This window comes from Delphinapterus leucas, chromosome 2 (assembly GCF_059928025.1).
Source record: "Delphinapterus leucas isolate spDelLeu-1000000601 "Yukka" chromosome 2, BTC_Dleu_Yukka2, whole genome shotgun sequence".
NCBI classification, from domain to species: Eukaryota; Metazoa; Chordata; class Mammalia; order Artiodactyla; family Monodontidae; genus Delphinapterus; species Delphinapterus leucas.
In genome coordinates this window covers 156,396,689-156,413,926 of record NC_143130.1, presented here as the reverse complement: position 1 = coordinate 156,413,926, position 17,238 = coordinate 156,396,689, and the positions used below count along the sequence as shown (strand labels likewise).

The 17,238-nt window shown below is 39.9% G+C and overlaps 1 protein-coding gene across 1 annotated transcript in view; it reads left to right on the top strand.

Annotated features, from left to right (window-relative positions):
• The window catches only part of ALKBH1 (alkB homolog 1, histone H2A dioxygenase), a 32,445-nt gene that overhangs the window by 7,197 nt on the left and 8,010 nt on the right, over nt 1-17,238 (top strand). Inside the window, exon 4 of the mRNA XM_022576431.2 lies at nt 11,583-11,673. Within this exon, the coding sequence (XP_022432139.2) occupies nt 11,583-11,673 (91 nt within the window). The remainder of the gene's footprint in view (nt 1-11,582; nt 11,674-17,238) is intronic.

Genomic DNA, 17,238 nt, shown 5'->3' with positions numbered 1-17,238 from the left:
TACACGGGCTTTCTCCAGTTGTCGCAAGCAGGGGCTTCTCTTCGTTGTGGTGCGCGGGCTTGTCATTACAGTGGCTTCTCCTGTTGTGGAGCACGGGCTCCAGGCGCACAGGCTTCAGTAGTTGTGGCACATGGGCTCAGTAGTTGTGGCTCGCAGGCTCTAGAGCACAGGCTCAGTAGTTGTGGCACACGGGCTTAGTTGCTCTGTGGCATGTGGGATCTTCTCAGACCAGGGCTCGAACCTGTGTCCCTTGCATTGGCAGGCAGATTCTTAACCACCGTGCCACCAGGGAAGCCCCTACAAATATTTTTTGAGGGTCAGTTATGTACCAGGTGTGATGCTAAGCATTGGAGATAAAAAGATAAACAGGACACTGTCCCTGCACACAGGAGTGCATAGTCTACAGCAGACACTCAGTATCAAAAGGAATAAAATAATAGAGCTCAGAAACTGCTACGATAGGTGTTTAGGAAAATGCAGTGGGGGCCAGAGGAAGAAATAATTCTTCTAGGCAAGAAGGAGGTGTCAAGGAAAAATGATTTTTTAATTGGGCCCATTATCCTCTTTTTTTCTCTGTCCATTTGAAATGAGTCTTCAAAAATGATTAGGAATTTGCCAGTCAGAAAAGCAAGAAGGCTGTTGTCAGTAGAGAAAGCAGCCTGAGCAAAGACAGAGTAACTTGTTCTGTGAGATAGGAGCACAGAATATGTACATTCGTGTGTTCATTCAACAAATACCTGTTGAGTTTCTGCTGTGTCAGATAACTGTGCTTGTGTGTTAGAGATTCAAGACCAAAAAGACACACTCCCTGTCTTCAAGCAGTTTGTAGGTTAGTCGAGGACAGAGACATGTAAACATAATTAAATACAATTTGGCAGGTACAGGGATAGAGTTTATAAGATTATGAGTATGGTCACTTAAGTGGCTAGATTAAAGATAGATGATGGGAGATGCTTCCTGGAAGTCATGAATAGAATTGGCAAGAGATGACACCAGAAAGGTAGGTTAGGGCCGGATTGTAAAGAGTTCAGTGATGTAAAGTACTAGTTCTAGCGTCAGATTGCCTGGGTTCAAATCCCAGCTCTGCCACTTACTAGCTTTGTTAACTTAAGCAGTTTCTTAACCTTTCTGTACCTCAGAGTCGTCTTTTCCTCGTTTAATAGTGTGAGGATTAAACAAGATAGTATGTGAGAAATCCTTAGAACATCCTGATAAAACCATTATACCAGCTCTGTGTGGTCTGTTTGAACTTAAGTGGCTCTAATGGTGTAGTTTTCAGAAACTATGTCATGTTAATTCTAGCAGGGAAATAGACGATTTTCTTAAGTTGAAAGGAAAATGAAAATTAAATGCATTGGTTTTCCTTTAAAACCCTCTTGGTCTGTAGGTTATGTTATAGACAAGAGCAGTAAGGAAAATCCTGTTCTCAAGTATGTCTTCTGTAGAATTGAGAGCAAAGTAAAGGAAGATCATGGCTGAGTGAAATTAGTCAGAGAGGTTAGAGTTTGTTACTAAGCCAGCCTGTGTTTTCAAGTAATTGATATTTTTGTTTCTGACAAATGACTCTGTAGAAATCCCAGTTGTCATTTTCTATAATAGCTCAGATGAATCTCTTTAATAAATCATCCTGTAAACAATGGTGAGATACCTTTTTTTCTGGTCTAATAAATTAGCAAAAAATGAAAAATGCTATGGTCAAACCTTCTGTTGTCAAGGATTGGAAGAAATTGATATGCTCAGACATTGCTGGCAGCACTGAAAATCAATAAGGGACTAGTTCTCCTTCTGTCACTGTATAGAATGTGTGTTTCAGTTTCCTTATCTGGGAAACAAAGGGATTGGGCTGGATAAGCCATTCAGGGTGACTGAATCACGGTCAGAGTCACCTAGACAATACATGCCAGTTCTCCCACTGTCCCAGAGCATATCAGAAAGGGAGAAGGTCTGTGGTTCAAAAAGATTTCCCTGGAGATTCTGATTATCTACCATAACATTCACATTGAGAACCACTGAACTAGAGGACCTCTAAGAATCCTTTCGATTTTAACTTTCTAGGTTTCTGTGGTCAGGGAGGAAGAACTGAAGGAATATTTGGAATATATTAGCAAAAATAGTTTGTTCACATTATTAGGGCAACTCAATTCTATGTTTTGTTCAAAGTTTATTGTCAGTGAATAGTGTAGCTAGAGATCCTCATACAAGCGTACTATAGTTAGGTGTAAGCATCGTTATTGCAGCATTGTTCGTAATGGGGGAAAATGAGAAACAAGTGTCTGTCAGCAGGAGATCAGATAAATCAAGCATGACAGACCCCAGCAGTAGAATGCAGCCACTAAAAAATCCTAACTCCAACCCTCCAGCAAATATAGTAGGGTCTACAGTTGTAATAAACAAAATCATTCCTCAGCACCTCCATCACAACCACTGTAGTCTAAGCCACCATCATTTACTGCCGTAGCCTCCTAACCAGTCTCCCTGTGTCTGCTCTTGTGCCTCTTCAGTCTGTTTTCTACAGAGTATAGAAATTGTGTCATTTCTTTTATAGTTTCTAATGTGCAATACTGCAGTTCAATTCTAATGCAAACCATCCAGAGTCAGCACAGACATCACAAGTTAAGGGCGTGGTCCTTAACCAAATTACCCTCACTTCAGACACCACCTACAAGTTTGGGAGGGCCCCAGGCTGTACAACACTTCTTAACAACTGGTTACAAATTCAGGGGAATTCCCATGACCTCCTCAGGTTCATTAACTCACTAGAACAGCTCATAAAACTCAAGAAAGCATTATACTTATGATTATAATTTCACTATAAAGGATACAAATCAGGGCCATCCAATGAAGAGATCTGTAGGGTGATGTCTGGGAGGGTCCTGAATACAGACCTTCCATGTCCTCTTCCCATGGAATCAGGGCATGTAGCCCTCCCAGGAAGCTCTCCCAAGGCCTAGTGTTCACAGCTTTATTGGGATTTCACTACTTGAATATGACTGATTGACTCATTGGCTGCATGCTTGAACTCAGTCTCTAGCCCTCCACCTATCGAATAGGTCATGCTAATATCACCAAGCCTAAACCCTCTAAGTTGACATTGGTCTTTCTAGCTTAACAAACCCACATCCTGAGTCATCTTTTAAGCATAAACTCAGGTGTGGTCTTAGGGTCCACAGTGAGTAACAGATACTCCTATCCCTCCCAGAAATTCCAAGGGTTTAAAACCTTGCTGTAAAGAACCAAGGACAAAGGCCAGTCAGATTCTTTGTTTACAGCCCCATCACACTTAGAATAAAATCAAACGTCTTTATCAAGGCCATGAGGCCTAGATGATCTGGCTCTCCCACCTCATCTCCTATTCCTTTTCATTTATTCTCCAGCAGTACTGGCTTCCATTCTGTTCCTTAAACACATCAGGCATACTCAGATTCTTTGTACAAGCTGTTTGTTCTGATGTCATTTTATGAGATGATTCCTTTATTCAATTAAAAATAGCCCCTGTTTCCCGTCCTCTTTATCCCTTTGCCCTGTGTTTTTATTTTTCAGTGCATGGTAGTTACTAAATAAATATTTGTAGAATTACTTAGTTAATGGATACTTTTTTATGCCTTTTGAATTTTGTGAATGTATTATCTATTCAAAAATAACTTTTTAAAGAATAAGGCAGGGCTTCCCTGATGGCGCAGTGGTTGAGAGTCCGCCTGCCGATGCAGGGGACACGGGTTCGTGCCCCGGTCCCAGAAGATCCCACATGCTGCGGAGCGGCTGGGCCCGTGAGCCATGGCCGCTGAGCCTGCGCGTCCGGAGCCTGTGCTCCGCAACGGGAGAGGCCACAGCAGTGAGAGGCCTGCGTACCGGAAAAAAAAATAATAAAAAAAATAAGGCAAGGGAAAATATACATTTAAATAAAGCAACTTAGCTTTATTTATTCCATAAGTTAGCTTATGAAGTGCTTTGTATCCATTTTTGTATGTGTGCTTTTTTCCATTGATATTCTCAATGTGGAAGCAGAATTAATTCCTTCCCCTTTCTATTTCTTTAAGACTTTATGATGCTGTTATAGCATTTATTGTAGTGAATCCTGTCATCTGCCCCCTTCTCCTTCCTACTACCTGCCCTGCCTCATCCCTGCCCCCAGACCTTGAAATTCTTGTAGCCTTGGCACCAACCACAATTCTTAGTATATATTAGAAGGTGTTCAGTAAATACTAATTTTAAGTAAATTGATATCTTCTCTATTAGTCCAATAAAAGCATAATGCTGAACTTGAGAATCATCAATTAAAAACTGTATAGTACAATACCTTTCCATCTTAGTTTCATTAATTTATTAAATAATGTACATTTGTGCTTTAGGAAATATTTGGTGCTAGCATAGATATAAAACTCATTACATGTCTTTGAGGAAGGAACTATTAAAGGAGGAATTCAGGTGCTTTCATAAGGTATTTACAGCACTAAAGCTGTATTCTTTAATAGAGGAAGTTCCAAGGTGCTGTATGGGCACAGTAGATAGAGGGAGAGACTGAATCGAGGATAAAGATTTCCCTTAAGTGTTTAAACTGTGTGGAAAAGCAAGTTAGAAAAATCTGCTATGCAGAGAGTAGAGTAGGAGAGTAGAGAGCATTTCAGTAGAAAATTGTATGGTCAAAAACACAGCCATGAAAGAAGGAGGGTAGGTTACCTTGTAGGAAATGTTTGAAGATGAAAGTAGAAAGGTTCGTGCCAGATCATAAGGGGGTTTGCATGCCATATACTGTAGACAAAAAATTAATTACTCGATCTAAGAAAGAAATGGAAACTTTTTATTCAAGCTAAATTGAGGATTATTATCTGGGAACAGCATGTCAGAAAGCTCCAAGAACTGTTCAGCCATTAGAAGTCAAGGCACAGTTATATAAGTTTTTTGACACAGAGAGTTGTATATTAAGTGATGGATTATTGACAATTTACACAATCCAGATCTAAGCATCCCCTTACAAGATCAAGAAGGAACATTATCTTTTAAGGAGTTGTCTTGTTGCTAAGAGAATGTTGCTCTTTACGTGAGCAGGTATTTCTGCCGATAGGGTGAGGTTTGCTCGATGCATAATGCAGATACACAATGCACAGTAAGGGGAAGAGAGGGAGCCAAAGGGCAGAGAAGATTTTTTTATGTTTAAATTTTTCTTGTCTTGGGAGTTCCCTGGCAGTCCAATGGTTAAGACTCCACACTGTCACTGCCAAGGGCCTGGGTTCAGCCCCTGGTCAAGGAACTAAGATCTCACAAAAAGTACGGCACAGCAAATGAATGAATGAATGAATGAATGAATTTATCTCGTCTTGCCATAAAACATAAATTTTATTTCACAATAGGAAAATGTGGACTTTGTCCTTATAAACAGGAGGAATTCATCAAGATTAGTAATAGATTTTTCACTTTAGAGAGATAATTCTTGTGGCAGTGAGGAAAATGGATTGAAAATTTAGTCATTGCAAAAAGCACAATTAAGAACTTAGCTTGGGCTTCCCTGGTGGCGCAGTGGTTGAGGGTCTGCCTGCCGATGCAGGGGACACGGGTTCGTGCCCCGGTCCGGGAAGATCCCACATGCCACGGAGCGGCTAGGCCCGTGAGCCATGGCCGCTGAGCCTGCGCGTCCGGAGCCTGTGCTCCGCAATGGGAGAGGCCACAACAGTGAGAGGCCCGCGTACCACAAAAAAAAAAAAAGAATTTAGCTTAAGGGACTTCCCTGGCGGTCCAGTGGTTAAGACTCCGCGCTTCCACTGCAGGGGGTGCGGGTTCAGTCCCTGGTCGGAGAGCTAAGACCCTGCATGCTGTGCGGTGCGGCCAAAAAAAGAATGAATTTAGCTTAATAACCCACACAAAAGATGAAAAAGGCCTGGAAAAAACATTTTGTATAGGGCTTGGGAACCAAGAGATTATGAAAAGTGACAGAGAAGTAGTTAAGGATTATGCACAGATTTCTAAGTGACAGGCAGGTTTACACTTCAGTTGTGGGGGTTCCCCCAAGTTTATTGAGGTAATTGACACATAACAGTGTGTTAGTCCAGGGTGTACGGCATGATGATTTCATACGTGTATATATTCCAGATGGTTATCACGATAAACTTCGTTCACGTTAGTCACCTCACATCATTACAAATTATTTTTCTTGTGATAAGAACTTTTAAGATCTACTCTCTTAGCAACTTTCTAGTATATAATACAGTGTTAACTATAGTTACCATGCTGTACTTTGCATCCCCAAAACTTACTTCTCTTACAATGACAAGTTTTTATCTTTTGACCACCTTTACCCATTTCTCTCTCTCACTCACACACACACGCACACGCACACACACACACACACATATACCACCCCCGCCTCTGGCAACCACGAGTCTGTTCTATTTCAGATTTTTTAGAGTCCACATAAAAGTATGATCGTTTGTCTTTCTCTGATTTATTCCATTTAGCATAATGCCATCAAGTTTCATCCAAGTTGTCACAAATGGCAGGATTTCCCTTTTTTATGGCTGAATAATATTCTGTGTGTGTATCACATTTTCTTTATCCATTCATCTGTTGTTGGACACTTAAGTTGTTTCCATGTCTTGGCTGTTGTAAATAATGCTGTAATTATTTATTTATGCAAAACAGTATAGAAGTTTCTCAGAAAATTAAAAATAGAACTACTATATGATCCAGCAATTCCACTTCTCAGTCTGTATCCAAAGAAAACAAAATCATTATCCCAAAAACATACCTGCACCTCCGTGTTCCTCAGTGGAACATTATATACTAAGATTTAATGGAAATAGGGTTTGGAGGAAGAGGAGAATGAGCAGAGGTGATCCTTAGTGTAGTTTGGGGCTTATTGTTTTTGAAATGCCTTTGGAGTATCCACATGGAGATGTCTAGTATGCCTTTGGAAATATGGAACTGAGCTTAGGAGCATAATGAGAGAGAGGGAGAGAAACAGAGATAGATATAGATGTGGGAGTTACACATGAAGGCCATAGTGAAGCAAACAGTGGGAATAATGTGTTTGTTTGTTTGTTTATGGAAAACATACAGAGAAAAGAAAGCGATTGGCCCTAGGAAGCATCAGCTCTGGGTGGGGAAAAAAGGTACTATTAGAAGCCAAGGCAGGGAGGTGTTTCCAAAATAAGAGAAGGACCAACCAGGTCTGTAGGCCTGGAATTTGACAATTAAATGGTATAATTGAAACTAAACTAGTTTTGGTAGAGTGGTGTAAGCAAAAGTCAGATCTCAGAGAAGGGGTGGGGGCAGCAAATATTGAGTCCTTTTAGGAACGTTTAATTGTGAAGAGAAGAAGCAATGTGGAGCAGAGGGAGGCAGGACATACAGGGTATCAGAGTAAGAGGTCAAGTTGAAAAGATGTTTTCTCAAGTATGTGGAAATGTTGAACATTTTTGCGGATCAAGAGGAAGAAACAAGTACACAGGAAGAGTTGAAAATATGAGAAGAAAGATGATAATGGAGAAGGGACTCAGAGGCCACATCAGGGAAATGGGAGATAGTATAGGTGGAGAATTGGCCTTAATGAAAAGAAGTAAGACCACTGCTGAAAACAGGAAGGAAGGACAGAGTAAGGATTTCAAAAAGTTTAGAGGTGTAGGGGAGGAAAGTTGAAATCAGTAACTGGATCACTTGATCAGGCCTCTATTCTCCTTGTCCTGGAAGGGAGCAAGAGCAGGACTGAGGACTTGGGATAAATGGTGAAAGTTTACAGCAGAAGGTAGAAGATTAGATAAGACTAACATTTGCAAGATAGCAAAAGAGTGTTAAGGTAGAGTTGGATGTCCATTTGCGCTGACTGACAGAGATTCAGGTTGAGAAGGGAAACAAAACTGGAAGCACTCAAATACTGAAAAAATGGAGTTCTAGGGACAGGAGATGGAACTTTAGCTTTAATGGAAACGAGAGACTAGGAAAGGATGAAGGACAGAAAGCTGTAGTCATGGAGGGAAATATTCAGAGTTGTGAAAGACTCAATCCCTAAATCTTTAAAAATGATTGAAAAAGCAATACCTGCAATAGGATTTTGAAGGTTTTCTGTCATAAACAACCTTCAGACTTCTGTCCTGAGTGAGTAGTTTTGCTTTCACAATGGTTCACTACTGTCCCTTGAGGCAAGAAAGAAAAGAAAATACCAGTGCTTACCCACTGCATAGAGAGTGGACAAGCAGAACAGAGTTCGTTTCCACCCAGTTAGGGTTCAGTTGAAAGCAGTGCTATAGGATGAGATTGCTGAAAGAAATGCCAACGCTTACATTAAGATTTTACCCCTGACAGAAAGTGAGCAAAGTGCTGGGTGGGCACATTCACCAGGGGAGAAGGTGCCAGCCCACCCATCCATCATCCTCCAGCTAGTGCCTGGAGGGGCAGCATGTTTCTGTTTGCAGTGAGAACCAATAATTAGGGTCACACCTGCTTGAAAACATTCTTTTGGATAATTGGGTGAAGATTTAAAGTTAGGTTAGGTGCCAACATATTCCCTGCCTTCCTTTGGGTGGATAAGTGGCTCCACTGGCACTGAGCCTTCTTGGCTTCTTTTTTGGACAAATCAGGTACACAAAAAGAACAGCCCACCCATCCTTTCATTAATCCCTCAGTATTTTCTGTTTGAAAAAGATCTGGGAGCATGTGAAACTTGGTTTGGGCCTTACACTATTCACAATGTTCAAGTGAATTTTTTGGAATCTTTGTTACCCACGAGGCCTGTGGGGACCAGAAAGGTCCCTAAATGGTACTAAGACAAGAAATGTCTAGCACTGGCCAGTCCTTCTCTCACATCTTGAAGGCAAGTGTTAAAACAATTGTTGCTGCTTTTCCTTCCAGAAATTCTATGCAAAGGCAAGAATGGAAGTCAAGTTCTCAGAAGAGGATATGAAATAAGGGATAGAATCTCATACCTACCTGGGTCTAACACAGTACATACATACACACACACACACACACACACACATTTTCACCTCAAAATGGCACACTCGGTGATCACAACTGTTCTTTCACTAAGCGTCTTTAAGCTTTTTTTTTTTCCTTTTTGTTATGAGGACTGGACTTATTGCTTGTGAAAGTATGGCTCTTCTCTGACTTCTTTTGCATCCTGGACCTGTCCCCGTCTATAATATAAGCAAAACCCAAAGCCTTCTTTATAGTGATACAGTTAAGGTAGAAAGGACATGTTCTTTTTGGTTTCCTAAAAAAGAAACTAAATTTTAAAGGGTATGTTATAGGCTATATGTTCATGTTTGGTTGTTACTATAATTTTGATAATTTTATTAATACCATAAACCCGTGTTAATTATAATAATGTATACCCTGTTCTTAAAGAACATTAGACCCAATCTTTTGATGAAAAGCAGCTTATTGGTGCCATATCAAATGTCTAAAATGCCATCAAGTTTTCAGAGCTGCCTTGTTATCTTTATTTGTACAGATCAATCTGATTTTGGGTTCTTTGTCAAGAATAAAATGATCTCTTATTGAGCTAGAAAGAGATAGAAGGTGTTTTGTATTTTAATTTTGGCTAGAAAAGTGTGGTTCCTGGACCAGCAGCATCAGTATGATTTAAAGAAGCTCAGTGCCCGGATTTTTACTAGGGGATGGCACATAGGCAGTCTCTGCCTGACAGGTACAAAAATTCAGATTCCCAGAAGGGAGGCAGGTGTTCAGCATAAACTGTATTGTTTATACAGACAATGTAGGCACAGTGAGTTCTGGCAATGGTGTGAACCTCCCCAGAATCCAAGTTCCAGATGCTTGCCAAGGGCCAACCTAATATGCAGTGCTTTCAAAGGATAGCAGTCGGACCTGCTATGCTTCTTTCTTCACAGCTGTCCTAAATATATCAGTGTTTGATCCATTCTTTTTATTGAGTTACTGGTCTTGATGTATGTCTGTGTGGCAATTTCCTTAGAATGTAAACTCTTTGAGGGCAGATAGCATCTATTCTGTAAACTTTGTCAGACCTCAAGATGAGTGCCACTTACAGTGTGAGCCTGTAATAAATCCTTTGCTTCTGTTCATGCTTTGTGCCTATATTGCCTATTGCATCACTCCTTGTTTAAATGCTGACCATTCTTCAATGCCATACTCAACTCCCCAACTCTGCCGTGAAGCCTTAACTGATTAGACAGTTGACTTTGAGCTCTGCTTTTTCTTAATTCTAGTGGCCCTCCAAGTCTTGTGCTATTCAGTTTAGTGCCAAATTTTATACTGCCTTAAAATTTCCTCTCATTTCTTATACTTATCTGTCGTCTCTTGTCAAAATATAAACTCCTTAAAGCAGCCTGATCTTTTCTTTTTTAAAGAGCAGTGGTTCCTAGACGCCCCAAAATTTTTTTTGATTGATTAATGATGTAAATTACATAGAAAAAACAAACTAAATAAAATGATTAGACCTAGCATTCTTGTATTTTTAGATATTTAGAGGTAAATCAAACAATCTTCCTCTTTAGAAGGAGAGTAGTTAGGGAATTCCCTGATGGTCCAGTGTTTAGGACTCCGTGCTTTCACTGACAAATGCCCTGGGTTCAATCCCTGGTTGGGGAGCTAAGATCCTGCAAGCCATGCAGCGCGGCCAAAAAAAAAAGAAAAAGAGTAGTTAATCCCATAGATTTGATTAAACAAGGTATAATTACAGAAAGGATACCTCCATTTTACAGAAACCTCCTGTGGTTTGAATAAGGGAATGTCAGAAACCAAATCAATTACAGTGGCCCTTAATTGTTAGCTGGGCCTCAGTTATCTAAGTTGTTATATGGGGTTAAAGAAGTCATGTTAAACCAGTAATTTTTGATTGTATACTGTATTTTGCCAAATGTTTTTTCCCCAAATTGCAATTCTGGGAAGCCGCCATTATTCTAGACATAGTTGATAGCTGTAATTAATCACGTCCTGCTTTTAGCAAACCAAATTGAACATGTTCTGTTAGCCAAATTTTCGGTTATCTGTAGGGTTCTTTGTCCCATTTCCCATGGACGGGTAAAGGCATTTCTGTTGTCATTTTGTTTAATTATTATTGAGATGCTGGAGACTCGACATTTAAAATTAATACCATTCAGCAGAGGATTTAGAACCAACGATTAGAAATTAGAAATGCTAACATGTGTTTTAGTAGTATTGTATTCTTTTTTTATAAATTTATTTATTTATTTATTTTTGGCTGTGTTGGGTCTTCGTTTCTGTGAGAGGACTTTCTCTAGTTGTGGCGAACGGAGGCCACTCTTCATTGCAGTGCGCAGGCCTCTCACTGTCGTGGCCTCTCTTGTTGCGGAGCACAGGCTCCAGACGCGCAGGCTCAGTAGTTGTGGCTTATGGGCCCAGTTGCTCCGCGGCATGTGGGATCCTCCCAGACCAGGGCTCGAACCCGTGTCCCCTGCATTGGCAGGCAGATTCTCAACCACTGCGCCACCAGGGAGTATTGTATTCTTGGTCAACTCATTTCTGTTCTAATTTCCCCTGTGGAGGTCTTGGCTAACAGCTTATATAGAATACCAAATTTAGACTCCAGGATCCATGCAACGGGCTATTGCTGCCATTTGAAGTGAATAAATCGTTTTTGTCTCCAATCTTTGCAGGTATAAAGAAGTGAATAAACGGAGACCCCGAAGTTTACTAGAGAAACTGCGCTGGGTGACCCTAGGCTACCATTATAACTGGGACAATAAGGTATTAAAATTTTCTTGCTAATTCCATTGTTTTTCCATTTTTATTCTTTTTGGGCCCACATAGTTTGACTTCTTCCTGGCCAAGCTTAAAGTATCAGAATATACATATGTGGAAGGATTTCTTTCATTTATTCCCTCCTAAAATCCTCTTGATATGGTATCTCGAGAGGAATGAATAATTTATCAAGAGAAAATTACTTTTTCATATGTTCTCAGGTTATATTATTTTATCAGAAGTCATTGGTGCTTCTTCTGGGGAGGTTTCAGGGATACAGATTTTTCTTTACTGTATTCAAGAGCAGTTCTCAATTACAATCTTTATTTCCATTATTATTTAGTGTTTGTTGATCATTTATTTTCTACATAATATGTGCCTGGAGTAAAAGAAGCTCCATGTACTTCTGGTATTCTCTTCCATCAACTCACAAAAGAACTTTCAAGATCTAGACGCCTTTGACTGCTGTATAAGGTGTGAGCAGGAGAGAGATGGGAAAGAATGTCCTACAGTTAACAAAGTTCCATGTTTTCTTGAGGTACAATTTCTTCTTTTGTGACCCCTACGATTCAGAAAATGCCTCCTTTATCGCTGGCATCTCAGTGCCTCTTTTCGCAATGATATGTTTGCCACCAAGTGGAAGGACTAATTCTGAGAGTAAACTGAATAAAGCAAATTGGTATAGACCATCTTCCTACTAATCAGTTACTTTTTAAGAGCTCCATGGTTTCAGTCAACCCAGCTCATTAATAAATATGTTAACTACTCAAAATAATGGTAAATGTTGCTCAGAACTATTCATGATAAAATTCTTATTTTCAGTGATATAGATTTAATGGAAAACTAGACATCTGTATTTGGGGAAATGGCCATGTGGTTTTCTTTGTGTTAGACACCTTGGATTTGAATCTTGCCTTCAATATGGATAGTGCCTCCCTCATAAGGTGGTTGTGAGGATTAAATGATTAACGCCTTTGTAGTATTAACAACAGTGCCTGGCTATTCTAAGTAGTTAAATGTATTAACACCATAAATGTTAGCTTATTGTTTTTTATGATATTAATTTTACTGTAGATATTGTTATTCTCCAAGGAATAAGTTAGCCTCATTTACTAAGAAAAACATGGAGTGAAAATTATCAAAAGCACTGAAAGGGTAATCAGAAAAAGAGAAAGAGAATTAAGAAAGAAGAGTAGTACATAGACAGTTTGGATAGGGATGAAAGCCCAAAAAGGTAATTCTTATATTATAGCAGAGGCAATCTAGTGATAGAATAGGAGCTCTAAGTGGCTGGTCTTCTGAAGGACTAAAACAAAATGTTAGAGAAAACCTTAAAGTTCTCTAACTACACCCTTAGTTTTCAGAAATTAAATAGGAGCTCTCATTTGCAGTTCAGGAAAAGAAGAAAAAAGTAAAACAGATTCCAACTGAAAAGGCTTGGCCATCCATCAAAGACTTTTCAGAAAAGTCTTTCTTAATGAGAAGTTAAAGCTCACTTCTCAGCCCTGAACCAAGATGCTGGTGTAGAAGGACGTGCTCTCACTCCCTCTTGTGAGAACACCAGAATCACAGCTAGCTGCTGGACAATCATCGACAGGAAGACACTGGAACTCACCAAAAAAAGATACCCCACATCCAAAGACAAAGGAGAAGCCACAGTGATACGGTAGGAGGGGTGTACTCACAGTAAAATCAAATCCCATAACTGCTGGGCGGGTGACCCACAGACTGGAGAACACTTATACCACAGAAGTCCACCCACTGGAGTGAAGGTTCTGAGCCCCACGTCAGGCTTCCCAACCTGGGGGTCCGGCAACGGGAGGAGGAATTCCTAGAGAATCAGACTTTGAAGGCTAGTGGGATTTGATTGCATGACTTTGACAGAACTGTGGGAAATAGAGACTGCACTCTTGCAGGGCATACACAAAGTAGTGTACACATTGGGACCCAAGGGAAGGAGCAGTGACCCCAGGGGAGACTGAACCAGACGTACCTGCTACTGTTGGAGGGTCTCCTGCAGAGGCGGGGGTTGGCTGTGGCTTGCCGTGGGGACAAGGACACTGCCAGCAGAAGTTCTGGGAAGTACTCCTTGGTGTGAGCCCTCTCAGAGTCTGCCATTAGCCCGAACAAACAGCCCAGGTAGTCTCCAGTGTTGGGTTGCCTCAGGCCAGAAAACCAACGCGGTGGGGGGGGGGGGGGGGCGACCCAGCTCCACCCATCAGCAGTCAAGCCGATTAAAGTTTTACTGAGCTCTGCCCACCAGAGCAACTGTCAGCTCTACCCACCACCAGTCCCTCCCATCAGGAAACTTGCACAAGCCTCTTAGATAGCCTCATCCACTAGAGGGCAGACAGCAGAAGCAAGAAGAACTACAATCCTGTAGCCTGTGAAAAAAAAAACCACATTCACAGAAAGATAGACAACATGAAAAGGCAGAGGGCTATGTACCAGATGAAAGAAAAAGATAAAACCCCAGAAAAACAACTAAATGAAGTGGAGATAGGCAACCTTCCAGAAAAAGAATTCAGAATGGTAGTGAAGATGATCCAGGACCTCGGAAAAAGAATGGAGGCAAAGATCGAGAAGATGCAAGAAATGTTTAACAAAAGACCTACAAGAATTGAAGAGCAAACAAACAGATGAACAATACAATAACTGAAATGCAAACTACACTAGAAGGAATCAATAGCAGAATAACTGAGGCAGAAGAACAGATAAGTGACCTGGAAGACAGAATGGTGGAATTCACTGCTGCGGAACAGAATAAAGAAAAAAGAATGAAAAGAAATGAAGACAGCCTAGGAGACCTCTGGGACAACATTAAACGCAACAACATTTGCATTATAGGGGTCCCAGAAGGAGAAGAGAGAGAGAAAGGACCCAAGAAAATATTTGAAGAGATTATAGTCAAAAACTTCCCTAACATGGGAAAGGAAATAGCCACCCAAGTCCAGGAAGCGTAGAGAGTCCCATACAGGATAAACCCAAGGAGAAACACACCGAGACATATAGTAATCAAATTGGCAAAAATTAAAGATGAAGAAAAATTATTGAAAGCAGCAAGGGAAAAACGGCAAATAACATACAAGGGAACTCCCATAAGGTTAACAGCTGATTTCTCAGCAGAAACTCTACAAGCCAGAGGGGAATGGCATGATATAATTAAAGTGATGACAGGGAATAACCTACAACCAAGATTACTCTACCCGGCAAGGATCTCATTCAGATTCAATGGAGAAATCAAAAGCTTTACAGACAAGCAAAAGCTAAGAGACTTCACCACCACCAGACCAGCTCTACAACAAATGCTACAGGAACTTCTCTAAGTGGGAAACACAAGAGAAGAAAAGGACCTACAAAAACAAACCCAGAACAATTAAGAAAATGGTCATAGGAACATACATGTCAATAATTACCTTAAATGTGAAGGGATTAAATGCTCCAACCAAAAGACACAGGCTCACTGAATGAATACAAAAACAAGACCCATCTATATGCTGTCAACAAGAGACCCACTTCAGACATAGGGACACATACAGACTGAAAGTGAGGGAATGGAAAAAGATATTCCATGCAAATGGAAACCAAAAGAAACCTGGAGTAGCAATACTCATATCAGATAAAATAGACTTTAAAATAAAGAATGTTACAAGAGACAAGGAAGGAAACTGCATAATGATCAAGGAATCAATCCATGAAGAAGATATAACAATTATGAATATATATGCACCCACCATAGGAGCACCTCAATACATAAGGCAACTGCTAACAGCTATAAAAGGAAATCGACAGTAACACAGTAATAGTGGGGGACTTCAACAGCTCACTTACACCAATGGACAGATCATCCAAAATGAAAATAAGGAAACACAAGGTTTAAATGACACAATAGAACAGATAGATTTAATTGATATTTATAGGACATTCCATCCAAAAACAACAGATTACACTTTCTTCTCAAGTGCACGCAGAATATTCTCCAGTATAGATCACATCTTGGGTCACAAATCCAGCCTCAGTAAATTTTAAAAAAATATATCAAGCATCTTTTCTGACCACAACACTATGAGATTAGAAATGAATTACAGGGAAAAAATGTAAAAAACACAAACACATGGAGGCTAAACAATATGTTACTAAATAACCAAGAGATCACTGAAGTAGTCAAAGAGGAAATCAGAAAATACCTAGAGACAAATGACAATGAAAACACGACGATCCAAAACCTGTGGGATGCAGCAAAAGCAGTTCTAAGAGGGAAGTTTATAGCTATACAAACCTACCTCAAGAAACAAGAAGAATCTCAAATAAACAATCTAACCTTCCACGTAAAGGAACGAGAGAAAGAAGAACAAATATAACCCAAATTTAGCAGAAGGAAAGAAATCATAAAGATCAGAGCAGAAACAGAAACAAAGAAAACAATAGCAAAGATCAATAAAACTAAAAGCTGGTTCTTTGAGAAGATAAACAAAAGTGATAAACCATTAGACTCATCAAGAAAAAGAGGGAGAGGACTCAAATCAATAAAATTAGAAATGAAAAAGGAGAAGTTACAACAGACATCGCAGAAATACAAAGCATCCTAAGAGACTACTACAGGCAACTCTATGCCAACAAAATGGACAATCTGGAAGAAATGGACAAATTTTTAGAAAGGTATAATCTTCCAAGACTGAACCAGGAAGGAATAGAAAATATGAACAGACCAGTTACAAGTAATGAAATTGAAACTGTGATTAAAAATCTTGCAACAAACAAAAGTCCAGGACTAGATGGTTTCACAGGTGAATTCTATCAAACATTTAGAGAAGAGCTAACACCCATCCTTCTCAAACTCTTCCAAAACATGGAAGAGGAAGGAACACTCCCAAACTCATTCTGTGGGGCCACCATCACCCTGATACCAAAACCAGACAAAGACACTACAAAAAAAGAAAATTACAGATGAATATAGATGTGAACCTCCTCAACAAAATACTAGCAAATGGAATCCAACAACACGTTGAAAGGATCGTACACCATGATCAAGTGGGATTTATCCCAGGGATGCAAGGATTCTTCAATATATGCAAATCAATCAATGTGATACACTGTATTAACAAATTGAAGGAAAAAAACATATGATCATCTCAGTAGATGCAAAAAAGCTTTTGACAAAATTCAACACTGATTTATGATAAAATCTCTCCAGAAAGTGGGCATAGAGGGAACCTACTTCAACATAATAAAGGCCATATACGACAAACCCACAGCAAACATCATTCTTGGTGGTGAAAAACTGAAAGCAATTCCTCTAAGATCAGGAAGAAGACAAGGATGTCCACTCTCGCCACTATTATTCAACATAGTTTTGGAAGTCCTAGCCACGGCAATCAGAGAAGAAAAAGAAATAAAAGGAATCCTAATCGGAAAAGAAGTAAAACTGTCGCTCTTTGCAGATGACATGATACTATACATGGAGAATCCTAAAGATACTACCAGAAAACTACTACAGCTAATCAATGAATTTGGTAAAGTTGCAGGATACAAAATTAATGCACAGAAATCTCTTGCATTCCTATACACTAA